Consider the following 23104-nt stretch of genomic DNA (forward strand, 5'->3'; position numbering starts at 1 on the left):
CTTGGACTTCTAAGACATTTTAAGATATATCACTGCTGCCACCCTAGTCCAAGTCTTGGACAAACACAACAGCCTCTTAACTGGTGTATCTGGTCTTCTTACAATTTTCCCAACTCTTCTCTACATAACAGCCTAAGGAATCTTAAAATCGCAGCTTGCTTTCCTACCTAAGATCTTCCAATGGTTTTCCATTGTGTCTAGGATAAAATCTGTCTGCCTTGCCCTCTAAGATCCTAGGATCTCTGGCTATTTCATTCTCCCCAGCCTCAGCAGCTACTCTTCTCCACTCTCATTCTTTCTGCCTTTCTGTCTGCTCCAAGAAAGTGCCCAGCCCATTATCTACGCCTCAGTGTTTCTCTTCGGACAGTCGTTCATCTACCCAAGATGCTCTTTCTGTAGCCCTTCGCATGGTTCCTTCCTTCTCATCATTCAGGTCATATGCCTCCCCCTCAGAAAGGCTGCCCCTGAGCACACTCTAAATGGACACCCGTTAAGACACGACCGCATTACCCTGCTTGCATTTCTTTCATAGTGCTTAGGTCTCACCGAATTTATTTATTCGTTTTCTTCTCCATTGTCTTTCTCCTCCCTGAATGTTCACCACTGTATCCCTAGTACCTAAAGCAATGTTAGCACATAGCTGGCACCCAATAAGATTTTGTTGAATACATGAATTCTCCTTTTATGTAAAATTTAGAAAGGAAAAAACTGGACTGAAGCCTGGTATGAAGTAATAAGAAATGATGACACATGTCACATGCATTGGCCAACAAGACATGTGGTAGCCTTCCTTAGCATTTTGAAATTTAGAACCAGAAAAGTTAGAACTATCATCGTACTTTGGGGAAAACACAAGAAAGAAGGCAAAACAAAAGTCAGAATTAGTACAAACTGTATAACTCTATGTGCGATATAAAATATACTGATCTATATACAACCCAGAACAGTGTCTGGCACATATTAGGCCCTTAATAAATTTTTGTTGAGTAAATGAATGAATGAGCTAAAGGCCTGCAAATCATTAGACCAAAAGCAAAACCAAAATGATTAAACTTTAACTAATGGGGATATTTTTACTCCAAAATAGGAGTTCTGCTAAGGGAGGGGAAATACAGTTTAGCTGATGCAGCCCCACATTAAGCAGAGCTAGCTTTCATATAATAACGACAGAGCAGAGGAGAGCCCCCTCCTACATCTTGCTAAATGTGGGCCATCTCAGCCCCTTCATCTCACCGGCTCTGTGAGAGAGGAGGCCTAACTTCACCACCCTAGGACCAGCTCCACTGCGCCAGCCAAATAAGGTGACTAAACAGGTTTTACTCCCAAGTACTCAGATAACTAGTGAACATTCAACATGATAGTTTTGCGTTAACTTCATGTTTCTTGACCCTTTTATTCTTATTAGACAGTATAAACTGAGTTATTAACCAAAGTGGGGCAAATGTTTTGATTAAAATGACTATTTACACTAATAATCTGTTTTTAAAGAGTAGCCAATTTGGGGATTAATCAAATTCGATTTGCTTTATTTTCTATTTTAAAAATGCTGTACTGAAAAAGCAGGGGAAAACAGACACTTTTGTATTTAATGGAAATAAAATCGCTTTTCTAGAAAAGAGCAAACTAAACTAATACCACATTTTAAAAAGGTGTATTTAAATATCAGAAAAGTTTCAAAAGAAAGTGAACAATCCTTACAAATGATTAGTAATAATCATTAAAATACGTGAAATAGGTAAGGAAGATTAGAGGTACAAACTTCCACTTACAAGATAAATGAACTGTACATCGTGAGGAATATAGTCAATAATTATATAGTATCTCTGTATGACAACAAACACGTGGTCAAAAAGTACAAACTTACAGTTATAATGTAAATAAGCACTAAGGGTGTAATGTACAACATGTAATTAATACTGCTATATATTATATATGAAAGTTAAGAAAGTAAATCCTAAGAGTTCTCATCACAGAAGATCTTTTTCTTTTATTTTGTATCTGTATGAGATGAGGGATAATGTTCACTAAACTTATTGCAGCAATCATCTCATGATGTATATAAGTCAAATCATTATGCTGTACACTTTAAACTTATACAGTGTTGTATGTCAATTATACCTCAATAAAACTGGAAGAAAAAAATTAAAGAAGTTAATCTCTGATAAACAAATAAAAAAGAGTAATGATAATTAATATAATACTGCTAACAGGAATAATATATCCAAAGAGATTCTTACCAAGCCACCACCAATGACAGCTATGTTTTTCCTTTGAATATCAGAAGAATCCATCACTGCCAAAGTGGTTTCCATAATTTTTGCTGGTCTTGTCACGGAGAAGACTGTCTCCTACACACTGATTTCCTCCGGTCTTTGCCCAAAGCCCTGCAATTGTGAGCCAGCAGCATTATTTGAGCAAGGCTAATTTTCCTTGAACTTAGAAGGTAGCATTTAACCCGTTAGTTGCCCAAAGGACAATCAGCTCAACTTTAGGAAAAAAGGGAATTCATTGCAATAATCAAAATTTGAAAAATCCAGACAAGTGAAGCTACTCACTATCTTATGTGTAAAACAGAATTTTTAAAGCACAGTTTTACAGCTTTTCTTCTTCCTTTTCTAAACTGTGTATTCTTACTTTCATTTTCATCCATGACTAACCATGAATGATACTTCCCTGGTCTCATGTCCCAGAGCATCTTACACTTTTCTTAGGAAGATGGCATGGTTTCATAATTGATCTGTGGATTATTCTTGTTATTAAGACTGGTCAGGAATTTCAGCTAAATGGTCCTCATGGATTGTCTTTTTTTGCATCAAATGCTAGAAACATTAGAATCTAATTTGTGCATTAACTCTAGGGGAGATGGTTAATATTATGCTTTTTATAAATTCACTCATGGTTTCATATTATCTTTCCACTTCTTTGTCTTAACCCCATTTTAAAAGCATATTTTAAATTTTTTGTGCATATTTTTGAATTGAGGGTTTCTTTAAAATGGAGCATGATGTGTAAAATAAAGTAAGAACATAAATGAAGATGCTTTCTCCCTGGTGAGGGCAGACAGACTTCAGAACGGTTCTTCCCTGGTGAGGAACTAGAGTTAGACATCATTCAATAGTGACCCTTGTGGATAAGTATGGTTAGAGTTGCTAGAAGAAGTTGTTAGGAATTTTTATTTATTTATTTACAATAGGTAATATTACATTCACATGGTATGAAATACAAGAGGCACAAAAGGGTATACAGTGAATAGTCATTTTTCTTCTAATCCTGTCCCTTGGCCACCTATTTCTCCTGCCCAGAGACATCCACTGTTTTGGTGTCTGGGTTTCCCTACTCTTCTGTAAACAGCACTCTCTTTCTCTCTCTCTCTCTCTCTCTCTCTCTCCCTCCTCCTCCCTTCCTTTTCATAAATAGTGGCCAATTTTACATACTTTTCCACGCTCTATTTTTTCATTTACAACATAACCTCAAGAATTCCAACATACAGAGAACAGTTTCATTTGTTTTTTAAAATTGTGGACTGTAACACAAAAAACTAAAGTATATAAAACACAAGTGTAGAGTACAATAACTTATTGTAAAGCAAGCACCCATGTATTCACTACTCAGGCTACAAAAAATCATTGCCAGAACCCCAAAAGTCTACATGTGTTCCCTGCTGATCACCACCCTCTTCACAGAGGTAACCACCATTCATACAAGTATCCTTAAAATACTTTAGGTTTGCACTTTTGCCTCATTTTAAACTTTACTGTAAATGAATTTATGTTGGGTTTTTTTCTTTGAAATTTGCTTTTTTTCTCAATATTATGCGTCTTAAGATCCATCTGTGTTATTCCATGGAGTTCTAGTTCACTCGTTTTCATGTATCCATTCTACTGCTGATGGATATTTGGGTGTTTCCAATTTTTTAATATTTTGAATAATGCTGCTGCTTGACCAACCTTGTATATATGATGTAGTGCACGTACATATGAGTATGTATAGGAATTACATACTGGTTATGCATATTTTTAACTTTCCAAAATAAACCACAGTTATGTTCCAAAGTATTATACTAACTTTTACTTGACACAGTGTATAGAAATGTCTCTTCTGCTACATCCTCATCAGCATGTACTTCGTTAGTACATCTAGTTTTTGCTGGTCTGGTGGGTGTGTACTGTATCTCACTGTCATTTTAATTTGCATTCTTTGATTATTAATGAAGTTGGGCACCTTTTCTCCTGTTCATTCACATTTGCTTTTCTTCCTCTGTATAGTGTTCATTTTTCTTTTGGGTAGTCTTTTTTTTTTAACTGACACTGGATATGAGTTTTATTCTTTTTATCTATTGCAAATAGCTTCTTCTACTCTGTAGCTTGCCTTTTTGCTTTCTTAATGATGTGTTTTGATGGAAAGATATTCTGAATTTTAACATATCAAATATTATCAACCTTTTCCCTTATGGGTTTGTTTTGATGGTTATTTATTTGGGGGGAGTAGGTACTCATGTTACCTAATTTCCATACAAGCATTTTAAACTGAGTGCTCAAAATTCTTCTTGAAAATTTAAAAAAAAAAAAAACTGCAGGAGGGAGATCAAGATGGCAGAATAGAAGGATGTGGAACTCACCTCCTCCCACAAATACATCAGAAATACATCTACATGTGGAACAATTCTCACAGAATACCTACTGAATATTGACAGAAGATCTCATACAACCAAAGCTTCAAGAGAGATTACCATGTAATCAAGTAGAATGAAAGGGGGAGAAAAAGGAATTGGTAGGGGACCCGCATCCCTGGGAGGGAGCTGTGAAAGAGGAGAATTTCCCAGGAGCACCCTTCAACAGCTGAGATAACAGCCAGGATACATAGGGAGCTTCAGAGGCTCAGAGGAGAGTGCAGCAGCAGAATTGTGGCAGGCAGAACAGAGTGAGACCAGCACAGACAGTCCTGGTCACCTCCCAGCACTCCCCAGACTGAAATGCATGTCTGCTGGTGTGCAGGAGCTGGCTACTGAAATTTGGGCTTCAGCAGACAGACTTGGGGAGGGGATTGGGGTTGGCTCCATGGAGACAGCCTGAGGGGGCTGGAGTGTGGTCTGAGCAGCAACCACAGGTGTACTCAGGACTGGTCCTGGTCCACCATAGAAGCCCCATTGTTAACACAAGCATGAAGGGGGGACACTGCCCTGCCATAGCAGCTTCATTCTCAGCATGCTCACAGTGGGCATGGCTCCACCTCTACAAACTCTAGGAGTGTGCAAGCAACAGTGGGTTGTCCACATGCAGAGGCAGAGCTGAAATCTGAGCCAATCCCCAGGGGCTGCATGACTTAGAAAGAAGGGCTGAAATCTGAGCCATGTGTCAGCAGCTGTGTGAGCCACAGATTTATGCCACCAGTGGCAGCTTTGTGAACTCAGTGCCTGCTGGACATCCAAGTGGATTACTGGTGCTCCCGAAACTGGGGTGGGTCCAGTGATAGCAGCTGCAGTCTTTGCAGGTGGGCACATGGAGAGGCAGAGCTGGGGACTGGACTGATTCCATAGCTCCATGGCAGGTATAAGTGCACAACTGTGGTTGTCCCGATGCCTAACTTCAGCAAATCTGCACTGATGAATCTGCACTGGTGGCTTTGTGAGCACAGTGTCTGAAGAACACCCAGGCCAATCACCTGCATTCCCATGGTTGAGGTGGGGCTGAGGGCAGTGTCAAAAACCATGTACTTTGTGAGCCCGCACAATGGGTGACAGACACCACAGAGTGCACAGAGTACACTTCCTAGTGGACGGCTCCTAGGGAGGAGTGGCTCCTCTTCAGGCAAAAGTGCTCCAGTCCCACCTACCTCACACTGCAGCCGAGAAACAGATATGGGATCTTCTGCTCCAACAACTGGGGAGCAGACCCTACCCCCAACAGGGCTGTGACAACCACAGACAAAGAGGAGGCCCCACTCAACACCTAGTGCAGGCTGTGTTCACCACAACACCAATCACACAACCTATCAAAGGGATAAAGAGCAGCACACACTGAGGAAAGATATGGCAGGCATTCATACTAAAAATAGCTCTTACACAAAAAATATTAGACTCATGCGTGCTACACAGGGATGCTCCCACGTAAAAACAGCCTTTCAAGAACATAGTAGATAACTGCTTCTTCTAAATTCATAGAGAAACATAAGTAAAATGAAGAAGCAGAGGAACCAGTCTCAGTTAAACAATCAAGAGAATTCCCCTGAAAGAACAAACAATGAAACAGAACTCTCTAGTCTATTAGATCCTGAGTTCAGAAAAGAGGTAACAGAAATACTGAAGGAATTAAGAAAGGCTATTGATAGAAATGTAGATCACTGTAAAAAAGAACTAGAAACTATAAAGAGAAGACAATTAAAATTAGAAAATTCGGGGCTTCCCTGGTGGCACAGTGGTTGAGAGTCCGCCTGCCAATGCAGGTGACATGGGTTCGTGCCCCGGTCTGGGAAGATCCCACATGCCGTGGAGCGGCTGGGCCCGTGAGCCATGGCCGCTGAGCCTGTGCGTCCGGAGCCTGTGCTCCACAATGGGAAAGGCCACAACAGTGAGAGGCCCGCATACCGAAAAAAAAACAAAAAAAATTAGAAAATTCATTTGCCAAAATGAAAGCTGCACTAAAGGCAATAAATACAAAACTAAATAATGCAGAAGAACGAATAAATGATCTGCAAGATAACAAAAATAGAAAACATGCAATAAGAACAGAAGACACAAAGACATATGAAAAAAAATGAAAGCACTATACGAGACCCATGGGATAATATAGTGTCCCAATCTACACATAATAGGGATCCCAGAAGGAGAAGAAAGAGAAGAAGGGATTAAAACTGCATTTGAATAACTTATGCCTGAAAACTTCCCAAACATAAAGAAGGAAACAGATATCCAGATACAGGAAGCACACAGGGTCCCAAACAAGATGAGCCTAAACAGACCTACACCAAGATGCATTGTAATTAAAATGGCAAAAGTCAAAGATAAAGAGAGGATTATAAAGGCAGCAAGAGAAAAACAAAGAGTTGGTTACAAGAGAAGCCCCATAAGGCTATCAGCTAATTTCTCTACAGAAAGTTTGCAGGCCAGAAGGGAATAGCAAGATATATTCAAAGCACTGAAAGGGAAACACTTGCAACATAGGATACTCTAACCAGCAAGATTATCATTTAGAATAGAAGAGATAAAAATTTCTCAAATAAGCAAAAACTAAAAGAATACAGCAATACTAAACCTATCCTAAAAGAAATATTGAAAGTTCTTCTCTAAATAGAAAAGAAGCAAGAAACTACAGGAAAGAGAAAATCACAGTTGGAATGTAAATCACTCAAATAAGCCAGTACACAGATTAAAAAGAAAAAAAAAAAAGGAAAAAAATTCTTATGAAAGAGCAGATAACTAGAATGAACAGCAAAAGGATAAACATGAAGATGTGAAAGGGGACATCAAAATCATCAAATGTGGGGTTGGGGAGCTAAGAAAATGTAGATTTATTTTTTAGAATGTGTTTGACCCTATATGACTACCAGTCTAAAGCAAGTAGATATAGTAATGGGTTAGCATACTTGAAAAACAGGATAACTACAAATCAAAAACATACAATAGATTTACAGAAATCAAAAAGCAGAGAACACAATCATAATGCAAAAGAAATCCATCAAACCACAAAAGGAAAAACAAAAAGAAAAATAAAGGAAGAAAGAAAAAATACAAAATCAACTGGAAAATAAGGTTTAAAAAGGGAAGAAATACATATCTAATCAAATTTACCTTAAATGTTAATGGATTAAATGCTCCAATCAAAAAACAGAATGGCAGATTGGATAATAAAACAAGAGCCTACAACTTGCTGTCCTTATGGCGAATGACACACAGATTGAAAGTGAGGGGATGGAAAAAGATATTTCATGAAATGGAAATGACAAGAAAGTGGGGGTAGCAAAAGTCATGTCAGACAAAATAGACTTTAAAACGAAGGACATAAAGAAAGATAAAGAAGGACACTACATAATGATAAAGGGATCAATAAAAGGCTATTACACTCATTAACATATATGCAGCCGATATAGGAACACCTAAATACATAAAACAAATACTAAGAGACATAAAGGGAGAAATTGAATGGAATATTATCATATTAAGAGAGTTTTACACCCCACTAACATCAGTGGACAGATCTTCAAGAAAAAATCAGTAAGGCAACAGAGATCCTAAAAGACACAATAGAACAGTTAGACTTGATATTTTCAGGACATTACATGCAAAAAAGACCAGAGACTCCATTTTGTGAGAACATCAAAATCACAACTAACTGCTGAACAATCATCAACAGGAAGACACTGGAACTTACCAAAAAAGACACCCACATCCAAAGACAAAGGAGAAGCTGCAATGAGACGGTAGGAGGGGTACAATCACAATAAAATCAAATCCCATAACCACTGGATGGGTGACTCACAAACTGGAGAACAATTATACCACAGAAGTCCACCCACTAGAGTGAAGGTTCTAAGCCCCACATCAGGCTTCCCAACCTGGGGGTCTGGCAACAGGAGGAGGAATTCCCAGAAAACTGGACTTTGAAGGCTAGCGGGATTTGATTGCAGGACTTCAACAGGACTGGGGAAAACAGAGACTCCATGCTTAGAGGGCACACACAAAACAGTGTGTGCATGAGACCCCAAGGGAAAGGAGCAGTGACCCCGTAGGAGACTGAATGAGACCTAGCTGCTAGTGTTGGAGGGTCTCCTGCAGAGGCGGGGGGTGGCTGTGGCTCACTGAAGGGACAAGGACAGTGGCAGCAGAAGTTCTGGGAAGTACTCCTTGGCATGAACCCTTCTGGAGTCCACCATTAGCCCCACCAAAGAGCCTGTAGCCTCCAGTGATGGGTCACCTCAGGCCAAACAACCAACAAGGAGGGAACATAGCCCCACCCATCAGCGGGCAAGTGGATTAAAGATTTACTGAGCTCTGCCAACCAGAGCAACAGCCAGCTCTACCCACCACCAGTCCCTCCCATCAGGAAGCTTGCACAAGCCTCTTAGATAGCCTCATCCACCAGAGGGCAAACAGCAGAAGCAAGAAGAACTACAATTCTGCAGCCTGTGGAAAGAAAACCACATTCACAGAAAGATAGACAAAATGAAAAGGCAGAGGACTATGTACCAGATGAAGCAATAAGATAAAACCCCAGAAAAATAGCTAAATAAAGTGGAGATGGGCAACCTTCCAGAAAAAGAATTCAGAATAATGATAATGAAGATGATCCAAGAACTCGAAAAAAGAATGGAGGCAAATATCGAGAAGATGCAACAAATGTTTAACAAAGACTTAGAAGAATTAAACAACAAATAAACAGAGATGAACAATACAATAACTGAAATGAAAAATACACTAGAAGGAATCAATAGCAGAACAACTAAGGCAGAGAATGGATAAGTGACCTGGAAAAGAGAATGGAGGGAAATCAATGCCATGGAACAGAATAAAGAAAAAAGAATGAAAAGAAATGAAGACAGCCTAAGAAATCTCTGGTATAACATTAAATGCACCAACATTCACATTAGAGGGGTCCCAGAAGGAGAAGAGAGACAAAAAGGACCCAAGAAAATATTTGAAGAGATTATAGTTGAAAACATCCCTAACATGGGAAATGAAATATCCACCAAAGTCCAGGAAATGCAGAGAGTTCCAGGCAGGATAAACCCAAGGAGAAACATGCCGAGACACATAGCAATCAAATTGACAATCATTAAAGACAAAGAAAAATTATTAAAAGCAACAAGGGAAAAACAACAAATAACATACAAGGGAACTCGCATAAGGTTAACAGCTGATTTTTCAGCAGGAACTCTACAAGCCAGAAGGGAATGGCATGATATATTTAAAGTGATGAAAAGGAAGAAGCTACAACCAAGATTACAGCACCCAACAAGGATCTCATTCAGATTCGACAGAGAAATGAAAAGCTTTACAGAAAAGCAAAAGCTAAGAGAATTCAGCACCACCAAACCAGCTCTACAACAAATGCTAAAGGAACTTCTCTAGGTGGGAAACACAAGAGAAGAAAAGGACCTACAAAAACAAACTCAAAACAATTAAGAAAATGGTAATAGGAACATACATATCAATAATTACCTTAAACGTGAATGGATTAAATGCTTCAACCAAAAGACACAGGCTGGCTGAATGGATACAAAAACAAGACCCGTACATATGCTGCCAACAATAGACCCACTTCAGATCTAGGGACACAAACAGACTGAAAGTGAGGGGATGGAAAAAGATATTCCACGCAAATACAAGTCAAAAGAAAGCTGGAGTAGCAATACTCATATCAGATAAAATAGACTTTAAAATAATGTTACAAGACAAAGGAAGGACCCTACATAATGATCAAGGGATCAATCCAAGAAGAAGATATAATGACTGTAAATATCTATGCACCCAAAATAGGAGCACCTCAATACATAAGGCAAATGCCAACAGCCAAAAGAGGAAATAGACAGTAACAAACAAACAAGGAAACAAAATTATCAACAAATAATTCTTGGGGACTTTAACACCTCATCTCAGAATAAAAGCAATATGATCATCCCAATAGATGCAGAAAAAGCTTTTGACAAAATTCAACACACATTTATGATAAAAACTCCAGAAAGTGGGCATAGAGGGAACCTACTTCAACATAATAAAGGCCATATATGACAAACCCACAGCAAACATCATTCTCAATGGTGAAAAACTGAAAGAATTTCTTCTAAAATTTGGAACGAGACAAGGATGTCCACTCTCACCGCTACTATTCAACATAGTTTTGGAAGTCCTAGTCATGGCAATCAGAGAAGAAAAAGAAATAAAAGGAACACAAATTGGAAAAGAAGTAAAACTGTCACTGTTTGCAAATAACATGATACTATACATAAAAACCCCTAAAGATGCCACCAGAAAACTACTAGAGCTAATCATGAATTTGGTAAAGTTGCAGGATACAAAATTAATGCACATAAATCTCTTTCATTCCTATACACTAACAATGAAAGATCAGAAAGAAATTAAGGAAACAATCCCATTCACCACTGCAACAAAAAGAATAAAATACTTAGGAATAAACCAACATAATGAGGTAAAAGACCTATACTCAGAAAACTATAAGACACTGATGAAAGAAATCAAAGATGACACAAACAGATGGAGAGATACACCATGTTTTTGGATTGGAAGAATCAGTATTGTGAAAATGACTATACTCCACAAAGGAATCTACATATTCAATGTAATCCCTGTCAAATTACCAATGGCATTTTTTACATAACTAGAATAAAAAATCTTAAAATTTGTATGGAGGTACAAAAGACCCCATATAGCCAAAGCAATCTTGAGGGAAAAAAATGGAGCTGGAGGAATCAGACTCCCTGACTTCAGACTATACTACAAAGCTACAATAATCAAGACAATATCGTACTGGCACAAAAACAGAAATATAGATCAATGGGACAGGATAGAAAGCCCGGAGATAAACTGACACACCTATGGTCAACTAATCTATGACAAAGGAGGCAAGGAGACACAATGGAGAAAAGACAGGCTCTTCAATAAGTGGTGATGGGTAAACTGGACAGCTACATGTAAAACAATGAAATTAGAACACTCCCTAACACCATACACAAAAATAAACTCCAAATGGATTAAAGACCTAAATGTAAGACTGGACACTATAAAACTTTTAGAGGAAAACACAGAAAAAACACTCTTTGACATTAATCACAGCAAGATTTTTTTTGACCCACCTCCTAGAGTAATGGAAATTAAAACAAAAATAAACAAATGGGACCTAAGTAACTGAAAACCTTTTGCACAGCAAAGGAAATGATAATATGAAAAGGCAACCCTCAGAATGGGAGAAAATATTTGCAAATGAATCAATGGACAAAGGATTAATCTCCAAAATTTACAAGCAGCTCATGCAGCTCAATATCAAAAAAACAAACAATCCAATCCAAAAATGGGCAGAAGACCTAAATAGACATTTCTCCAAAGAAGATATACAGATGGCCAAGAGATACACAAAAAGATGCTCAACATCACTAATCATTAGAGAAATGCAAATCAAAACTACAATGAGGTATCACCTCACACCAGTTAGCATGAGCATCATCAGAAAATCTACAAACAACAAATTCTGGAGAGGATGTGGGGAAAAGGGAACCGTCTTGCACTGTTGGTGGGAATATAACTTGATATAGCCACTATGGAGAACAGTATGGAGATTCCTTAAGAAACTAAAAATAGAATTACCATATGACCCAGCAATCCCACTACTTGGTATATACCCAGAGGAAAACATAATTCAAAAAGACACATGCACCCCAATATTCATTGCAGCACTATTTACAATAGCCAGGTCATGGAAGCAATCTAAATGCCCACTGACAGATTAATGGATAAAGAAGATGTGGTACATATATACAATGGACTATTAGTCAGCCATAAAAAGGAATGAAATTGGGTCATTTGTAGAGACATGGATGGATCTAGAGACTGTGATACAGAGTGAAGTTAGTCAGAAAGAGGAAAACAAATATCATATATTAACACATATATGGGGAATCTAGAAAAAGGGCACAGACAAACCAGTTTGCAAGGCAGAAATAAAGACACAGATGTAGAGAACAAACATATGGACACCAAGGGGGGAAAGCAGGGGGTGGGGTTTGTGGTGGTGGGATGAATTGGGAGATTGGGATTGACATATATATACTAATATGTATAAAATAGATAATAAGAACCTGCTGTATAAAAATAAATAAACAAAGAAATAAATGAAATTTAGAAAAATAAAAAAAAATCAGAAAGAAAAAAGCCCAGAATACACATTTTTTTTCAAGTGCACATGGAACAGTCTCTCAAATAGACCACAAACTGGGACACAAAACAAGCCTCAACAAATTTAAGAGGATAGAAATTATTTCAAGCATCCTTTCTGACCACACTGGCATGAAACTAAACATCAATCACAGAAAGAGAAAAAAGGGGGAAAAAACTCAAATTACACAGGGACTAAAAAACACAGTACTAAAAAAAACAATGGGTCAACAATAAAAATAAAAGAGTAAATTTAAAAATACTTCAAGTCAAATGAAAATGAAAATACAACCATACAAAATCTATGGGATGCAGCAAAAGCAGTTCTAAGAGGGAGGTTCACAGTGATAGAGGCTTTCCTCAAAAAACAAGAAAAATCTCTAATAAACAATCTAAACTATCACCTGAAAGAATTTAGAAAAAGAACAAATAAAACCTAGAGTCAGCAAATGGAAGGACCTAATAAAGTTCAGAGAAGAAATAAGTAAAATAGAGATTTAAAAAAATGGAAAAAAAAATCAATAAAACAAAGACCTGGTCTTGAAAGGGTAAAGAAATTGACAAACCATCTAGCCAGGCTCACCAAGAAGAAAACAGGACCCAGATAAACAAAATAAGAAATGAAAGAGGAGAAATAACAACAGGTACTGAAGAAATACAATAAAACCCACAAGAGAACACTATTAACAATTATATGCCAACAAATTGGACAACCATTACTTCATGGACAATTTTCTAGAAACATACAGCCCACCAAAACTGAATCAAGAAGGAAGAGATAATTTGAACAGACCAATCACTAGAAGGGAAATAGAATATGTTAAAAACAAAACAAAACAAAAACTCCCTGCAAACAAAAGTCTAGAACCAGATGGCTTCACTGGGGAATTCTACCAAGCATACAAAGAAGAAATTATACTGACCCTTCTCATACTCTACCAAAATATTGAAGAAGAGGGAACACTCCCAAAGTCATTCTATGAAGCCACCATCACCCTGATACCAAAACCTGACAAAGACAATACCAAATAATATAATTACAGACCAATATCGTTGATGAATACAGATGTAAAAATCCTCAATAAAATATTATCAAACCAAATCCAATGACACATAAAAGGGGTTATACACCATGATCAAGTTGGATTCATCCCAGGGTCACAAGGATGGTTCAACATATGCAAATCAATCAACATAATATACCACATCAACAAAAGAAAAGACAAAAACCACATGATTATCTCAATAGATGCAGAGAAAGCACTTCATAAAATTCAACATCCATCATGATAAAAACTCTTACTAAAGTGGGTATAAGAGGGAACATATCTCAATATAATAAAAGCTATTTATGACAAACCCACAGCCAACATAATACTCAACGGTGAAAAGTTGAAAGTGTTCCCCCTAAAATCTGGAACAAGACAAGGTTGCCCACTCTCACCACTTCTATTCAACATGGTATTGGAAGTCCCAGCCACAGCAATTGGACAAGAAAAAGAAAGAAAATGTATCCAAATTGGAAGGGAAGCAGTAGAATTGTCATTATATGCAGATGACATGATTCTATATATAGAAAACCCTAAAGAGTCTGCACAAAAACTAATAGAACTGATAAAAGGATTCAGCAAGGTAGCAGGATACAAGATTAACATACAGAAGTCAGTTGCATTTCTTTACACTAACAATGAAATATCAGAAAGAGAATGTAAAAAAAATCCTTTTTAAAATCGCATCAAAAAAATAAAATACATAGGAATAAACCTGACCAAGGAGGTGAAAGACTTATATGCTGAGAAGTATAAAACATTGTTAAAGGAAATTGAAGATGATTCAAAGAAATGGAAAGATATCCCATGCTTTTGAATTGGAAGAATTAACATTGTTAATATGACCATACTACCCAAAGCAATCTACAGACTTCATGCTATCCCTATCAAATTACCCAAAACATTTTTCACAGAACTAGAAAAAGTAATCCTAAAATTTTTATGGAAACATAAAAGACCCAGAATTTTCAAAGCAAGGAAAGGACAAACCTGAGGAAAAAGAACAAACCTGGAGGTGTAACCCTCCCAGACTTCAGACAACACTACAAGCTACAGTAAACAAAACAATGTGGTATTGGCACAAAAACACACATACGGATCAATGGAACATAATAGAGAGCCCAAAAATAAACCAACTGACCTACGGTCAGTTGATCTATGACAAAGGAAGCAAGAGTATACAACGGAGAAAAGACAATCTCTTCAGCAAGTGGTGCTGGGAAACCTGGACAGCCACAAATAAATCAATGAAGTTAGAACACTCTTTCATACCAGGCACAAAAATAAAGTCAAAATGGCTTAAAGACTTAAATATAAGACACGACACCATAAAACTCCTAGAAGAGAATATAGGCAAAACATTCTCTGACATAAATCATAGCAATGTTTTCTTAGGTCAGTCTCCCAAGGCAATAGAAAAGAAACAAAAATAAACAAATGTGATCAAATCAAACTTTAAAGCTTTTGAACAGCAAAGGAAACAAAACGATAAGACAACCTATGGAATACGAGAAAATATTTGCAAACAATGCGACAAACCAGGGCTTAATTTCAAAAATATACAAACAACTCATACAACTCAATACCAAATAAACAAACAAACCAATTTTTAAAAATGGGCATAAGACCCAAATAGACATTTCTCCAAACATACAGGTGGCCAACCAGCACATGAAAAGATGTTGAACATCACTAATTATTAGAGAAATGCAAAGCAAAACTACAATGAGATATCACCTCACTTCTACTGTATAGCACAGGGAACTATATTCAATATCTTGTAATAAACAGTAAAGGAAAAGAATATGAAAAATAATATATATGTATAACTGAATCACTTTGCTGTACAGCAGAAATCACTCCAATCAGAATGGCCATCATTAAAAATCTACAAATAATAAATGCTGGAGAGGGTACGGAGAAAAGGGAACTCGCCTACACTGTTGGTGGGAATGTAAATTGCTGCAGCCACTATAGAAGACAGTATGGAGGTTCCTCAAAAAACTAGAGTTGCCATATGATCCAGCAATCCCACTCCTCGGTGTATATGCAGAGAAGACCATAGTTCAAAAAGATACATGCACCCTAATATTTATAGCAGCACTATTTACAATATCCAAGACATGGAAGCAACCTAAATGTCCATCAACAGATGAATGGAGATATATATATATATATATAGTACTCAGCCATAAAAAAGAACGAACAATGCCATTTGCAACATGAATGGACCTTGAGATTATCATACTAAGTGAAGTAAGTCAGAAAGAGAAAGACAAATACCATATGATATCACTTATATGTGGAATCTAAAATATGATACAAATGAACTTATTTACAAAACAGAAACAGACTCACAGACATAGAAAACAAATTTATGGTTACCAAAGGGGAAAGGGAGTGGGAGAGGGATAAATTAGGAGTTTGGGATTAGCAGATACAAACTACTATACAACAAGGTCCTACTGTATAGCACAGGGAACTATATTCAATATCCTGTAATAAACAGTAAAGGAAAAGACTATGAAAAATAATATATATGTATAACTGAATCACTTTGCTGTACAGCAGAAATTAACACTACACTGTAAATGAATTATACTTCAATAAAAAAAGAAATGATGACTTAAAAAAAGAAAAAGGGCTGCAGTAGTTCAAAGCTTCAGATATCAGTATATTGCCTTAGTATTTCTGCTTCTGCCGAGTGCCTGTGGGTGATTTCCCACTCATTTGATGTGTAGAATTAGCGAGGTCTGTCTGTTTCTAAAATAGGTGTTCCCTTGATGTCTATATGTCCCTTACAAGACTAAACTAGTTATCTTCAACTATTTGCTCTCTTTCAGCCTAGGAGTTTTTTTCCACAACACGTGATGTGCCCATTTTGAACGTTATTCATCTGAAAGACAAATTCGTATGGAAGTACTCATTGGCAGATCAGTCACAAATAACATAGCCTGAAGTTTACATATAATTCTCTGCTTGATAACTGTAAACTTTCTCTTCTACTCAAAAAGCACATCTGGTAGTATATTATTACCCGAGTAACATTCTGACTGCTTTAATTATTTTAAAAAATCATTTAAAACTTTCAAAACCTAACTCTTCTGTATGACGTATTGTTGACCCACGTCACAAATGATCTAGTTAAAACAATGTTTTATGATATTGAGATTAACTATGAGGATGCTGATAACTGTTATTCTATGATGTTTCTAGATCATTAATGAGGTGGATCAAGTAACTTTCCAGGTCTGAGCCAAAGAAACACGCATCAGGCAAGTAGATAAGAGATTAATAATGAATCATGTGGTTCTATGCAGCCTATAAGAAACATGCTAGTGGACTGATAGGTAATGATCATTATTACTTTGGTAGCAAGTCCCAGCTCTTGTCTCAGTTCACTCTCAGTAGAACAAGTAAAATTACTTTGTATTATTGTCTCCCAGGAATTTCCCCAGTCCCTGTAACAGGGAGAGTCAGTATTATTTGACTGTTTCTCCAGTTAGGTGACAATTTTCAAGTCTCATCTTGTCTTTTCCTTTTTTTCTCTTTTTGAAAATACAAAACTAAATGAAATTTGAATTATAAAGTAGCTACATTTCATAACACCTGAATAATGTGGATTTGATATTCTTTGGGTTGGAGGAGAACGAAAGAGATAACTTTTTGCTTGAGGTTGGGCAGGAGGAAACAGATCTGAGTAGAGTAACATAGTCAATAACTTTATAAATTGAAGGATGGCATGAGGGCCTTGGGTGTCTGATAAGAGAAAGGGCATCAAAAGCTTGAACAAAGTTTAACTATTACAAAGCTACAATTTCGACCACGGCTACTTGTCTTTCTATTCTTCCTAAATGTCAGGTAGAAAGAGTTGCCTCAGGAAACTTAAAGATGACCACACTCTTTTTCTATGGAAGGTTTTCTTGAGGGAAAGAAGGAATTAATGAACTTGTTTTCTCCCTCCTCTGAGCCTGAAAAATGTGAGGCTGTGGGACAAGTTAGGGATTTATGGGGTAACTGTTGTGTCAGGAGCAGCAGCATTTCTTCCTCATTGGGATTTGATTATTTGTTAATCCCTAAATCAGGTCCTTCTCCAACAGAATGACTCCAAGCAGAGCATACTTTACAGTATGCTTTACTTTACAGAAGACACTGAATGTTTCCACTTTTCTCTACATATATTTATAAGTTTTAAAAATCTGCATTGTTGGGAACAATAAAAGTTTATTAAAAATTAAAATTTCGAAGAGATTAATTAATACAATATTTGCTCTGTTGTTTTCATCATTGTTATACTGTTGAAGTTGAGATGAACTCAGCTTGCTCAATAATTATTTATTCATTTCACCAGGTCTTTGGCACTTACAGCTCTATGTCTTCTGTCTTTGCAGGGCTGGCTCTGCGTGTTTAGGTCTGAAAAGAAAAAAGGTGTAGTGGATGAATAGAAAAGGAAATAAATATTAAAATAAATTAATAATGGACCTTATACTCTATAATGTGCCATAAAGTTAGGAGTGTGGTTAACTTAACCCTCTCTACTTGAGGTCCACTAAAAAAAATTTTTTTTAACAGAAGAAAAAGGAAAGATCATCTAAGACTGAGCCCTGAGGCACTTCCTCATCTTCAAGTGAGGAGCTTGCAAAGAATAGCATGAAGGACTAGCTAATTAGATAAGGGAAGAGGGGGACATTCAATACTGCAAAGATCAGGAAAGAGATATTTCCAAATGGAAGGAGTGTCAGTTGCATCACTGCTGCTGAAAATATCGGACACTGTCCATTGGATTTGCAACTTGATGGTCATTGGTGAACTTGACAAAAGCAGTATCAGTGGAGTGATGTGATCTGAAGGCAGTCTCTAGTAAACTGAAGAGAGAATCAGAGGCGAAGTGTAGATGGTGAGCAAATATGCCCTAGAAATGGAGAGGTAGTTGAAGTGGGATGCAAGTTGAGGGAGTTTTGTTTGGTTTTGCTTTTAAACATGGGAGATAATACAGCAAGTTTACAGTATTAGTTTATGGCAGTGGTCCAATAAAGAGAAATAAACTGATGATGTAGGAAGAAGAGTAGAAAATTAAAGGTGCATTGTCCTTGATGGGGTGTGGAATCCAGCACATTAGTAGATTTTTTTTCTTTATTTTTCTTAGGGAATGGAGAGAGAGTTGCTTAGTTTTATATTTATTTATTTATTTTGGGTTGTTAATTTAGTGTTTTTCAAAGTTACTGTACATCCACATAGCTTTAAAAATCAAAAAATTCTACAAGATAGCCAACATAAACGGTCATCATCCTCTTTATCTCTCTGTAATTTGTCCCTGCACAGAACCATCACTTCCAACTCCAGGGTATATATATCTGTATCTCTAAATAACATGCAATGTTATGACTTTTTGGTTGTTTTAATTTCTGGTTTTAGGTATTAGATCATGACTTCCTATCTTTGAAGATGAGGATTAATGTTTTTCACCACCTTTTCTTTTCTCCCAGCACCTATACTCTTTCCATTTTTCTATCAGTATTGTTACATCAACAGTTTGGTTAGATTGATATTTAACATTTAATTTATTATAACTATGGCCTGTCAAATTTAATAATGATTATGTTTACTTTCCTGAAAAATACAACTATTTTTATTTCTCAATTTAAAAATGGTATCTTTTTCTTTGCTGAATTTTCAAGGACATCAATCAATAAATTGATTGATCAATCAATAAATTGATTGATCAATAAATTCAATCTCCAAAATCTCCCCCATTTATCTAAATCTCTTATGAATACATTCAAGGGTTTTAGATATTTTATATTCTTGAAGAAATAGCTCCTGGATGCTCTAATCTGCTTCAATCTGGGATGGTTGCTCTCTGTGTTAAGTGCAAGCTGTCATATCCTCATCTAGGGATTTTAAATATCTATCAGATATGTTGGAGACTCTACTTCTTGAAGCCCATGACTTCCCCTTTCTTGGTTTACTCCCTATTTTTGGTGAAGCCCTTTCTCCAAGGATTTTCTGAAAAAGAGTAAATGGTAAGTAAGTTTTTTGAGACCTTGTCTATGTGAAAATATTTTTATTCCATCCTCACATTTGATTTGGCTAGGTATAGAATATTAAGTTGGAAATGATTTTCCTCCAACAATTTGAAGACATCAGTCAGCTATTCTCTAATTTCCAATGTTGCTGTTGAGAAGTCATGAAGATTCCTAATCCTTCAATCGTGACTTATTTTTCTCTCCAGAAGCTCTTCTCTCTGCTCCCAGTGTTGTTACATTTATTGATGACATGACGGATTCTGGCCTGTGTTCCCCATTGTTCTGGCACTAGTGGACTTTGTTAAACTAATTACACAAGGCAACCATTAGACCTAAGTGGCTCTAATGCTTTTGTGGCCTATATAAGCAAACCAAAACCTAAGCCTGTAAGTGCTTCAAGGTTAAGAAAGTGAAACCTAAGAATAACCAATCACAAACAGCCAACTGGCTTTAAGCTATAGCTAATCAGATCATTTCCTTTGCTTCTGCACTTTCTCTATGTAAGTCTTTGTCCTGGCTTCTACCGGCAGATTGCTCCCAATCACTTCTGGTTTGATGCTGCCCTGTTATAATCCAGTTTTTCTCAAATAAACAAAAATTTTAACCTGCCTCCACTTCTATTTTAACAGCTTTACTCTGAAAACTCATTTCTGCTAGTTCTAAAATATTTTCTTGAATTTGTTTAATAGTTTCTTCCTCTTTGTTTTTCAACATTATTCAGATGTTGGACATACTGAACTGTTCCTCTAATTAACTTCTCTCTCACATTTTCCTTCTCTTTGAATATTTGCTCTACTTTCTGTAGACTTTTACAGCCATATATTCCAACATTTCTACTAAATTTTTTCTAAGAAATACCCTAGTAATCTCCCAGGTTGGGAGGTATCTGAAATTAGAATCTTCAGAGTTTTTATTTATTATACATTATTATATACAGTCCTCTATTATTATTATAGGATAATAAGAATATTTTAACTGATAAGCATAGAAACTTACTATAAATTTTGTCAACAAGGTGTTTAGATTTAGAACAAAGGAAAGAGAAAACCACTGCATTGTTCATTTGGCCTTCATGGCAGGACATCAAGTTCCATAACTTGAACAGAAAGCAAAGTCAAAGAGAAACTCAAACAAACCATGCAAATATCAACAAGAATAAAGCAGGTCAATATTGTCATCAGACAAAGTTCAAGGTAAAAAAAGAAAAAAAAGAATTAAAAAACCATGCACACAAATCTCTAAGCAAAATAAAAACGTATTTTGCATAGATAAAAGCTTGCATCCTAAAATGAAGATGTATAGTGTCAACTATTAATTTAAAGGCACTTACATTACATTTTCATTATTAAGTAACAAAAATAAATTAACTAAGTCAATGTTTCCCAAATTTCAGTCATTTGTATAGCACCTTCACAATATACTTAAAGTTTTGTTTCATCTTATGTACATTTTATTTATATAAAAATGTAACATTATACTGCTGCTGGAGAAGGGAAATCAGGTTCATTGATAAATAGAAGGGAAAAATACAAATAAATTCTAAATTGTAGCTGAATTCTTCACCTGTGGATGAACTTTAGCCAAAGGCGTTCCCTCTCTTTTTACAAGAGATATTAGCAAGTGTTGGAGAAGTGTAAAATAAACATTTGCACATACACCTAAAAGACTCTTTCTTACAAAATAGAGATCGAAAATGGGATAATGGCCAATGTTACTTAATGTTGCATTCCTGGGCCATGTACAGGTGGCAATATTGGTTTATATCACACCCTTGCAGAAACTCTGAACTAGACTTAAGTCAGGAAGTTGTGGTGAAGAAAAGGAAATACAAAATAAACCAAAAGAAAATAGGAAGAAATTAATAATCAAAAAAGCACGTTCAAAATAACAAGGAAAAAAGGAGTTGACATATATTGAGCCATTATTTGATCTCTAGAAAACACAAATTGTCATGGGAAATGTGAAATGAAGTGGGTCCCTTCCCTGACAAACTCCTTGAAATGGCTACCTTTTCTCTACTTTGAGAAGTAGGCTCACCAGAAGTCACAGGAAATTAATAAGGTGAGAAAGATGGGTCCAAGAGGGCTAGAGCAACTAGTTGCAACTTTTTAAAAATTAATTTTATAAGTTCTATAAAGCCAGTGTGCAATATCCCCAGAAATTAAGAGGAACAGCAAACAAGGTAGCGCTGGCTCATTGGGCTTAGTGACACAGTGTGCCAACCCAGTAAAAGGCAACCAAATACCCCTGGGATAAATTGTAAACAGGGTTCCAGTGAGCAGGGAGCTACACATATGACTCCTTATATAAAGAATAAATGTAAATTGGTCTTGCTCTTCCTGAAGTAGGCAGAGACTTTGAATGGAAATGAAAATGAAGAATAAATGTAAAGTACTCCTCTCTTAGTAACATAGTACAACTATAACCACATTAGCAACCTTAAGTCTAGCCTGAATTTAAACCTAAGCAAGTCCCCTGAGTGTGGCAGTCAAAATCAGCTGAAATTCTGAAAATGGGACATAATGCTATGAATGTTGAACAAAAAGATTTAATTTATAATCTAAGTTTTATACCATTTAATATTTCTGTTGCAGAAAGCTAAGAAAGAATACTGAAGAAAAGAACAAGAGCTAAAAAATATAGGACGAGAAGGTTGCTAAAGTCTTCTGGGAAAGTTCTTTCTTATTTTTTGGGGACTGCTTCTGGAGAGACCCTCTTTCACTGAAAGTTATTACATGCAGATTCAAGGTTTGGAATTGCTGTAGCCATCTTGTCAAAATCTGAAGATGAAGCCTACACAAAGAAAAGGGCAGAATGAAGATAACATAAGAGAGATAAAACTACAACAGTGAGATCATCTAGTCTGGAAACTGTTCTATCTGTGGATTTGTAACCAAGCAGGACCCTATGTGACCTTCCTGGGACAGAAGCGCTACCAATGTTCTCCACCTGCCTCTTGTTTTAGAAAAGCTTTAGTGTCCCAGGTTCCCCTGAGTTGCAAAAGTCTGGCTCAAGAATTAATGATTGAAAGAATGTGAACATGTAGTAACAAAAAATAGTAGTTGAGCCAGGAGAACTGGTGACAATTTGAACAATAAATCAGGCATATAGCAGAATCTTTAGTTCTTCTCTGAAGGGTATAGATAGCA

At 36.6% G+C, this 23104-nt stretch overlaps 1 protein-coding gene across 1 annotated transcript in view; it reads right to left on the reverse strand.

Annotated features, from left to right (window-relative positions):
- KMO (kynurenine 3-monooxygenase) overlaps positions 1-2375 on the reverse strand; it is a 55461-nt gene extending 53086 nt beyond the window's left edge. Inside the window, exon 1 of the mRNA XM_082658971.1 lies at positions 2238-2375. Within this exon, the coding sequence (XP_082515097.1) occupies positions 2238-2312 (75 nt within the window). The 5' untranslated portion in view covers positions 2313-2375. The remainder of the gene's footprint in view (positions 1-2237) is intronic.
- Between the last annotated feature and the right edge of the window lie 20729 nt (positions 2376-23104).

The sequence above is a fragment of the Grampus griseus genome (assembly GCF_964374135.1).
Source record: "Grampus griseus genome assembly, chromosome: 1".
Classification (NCBI taxonomy): Eukaryota; Metazoa; Chordata; class Mammalia; order Artiodactyla; family Delphinidae; genus Grampus; species Grampus griseus.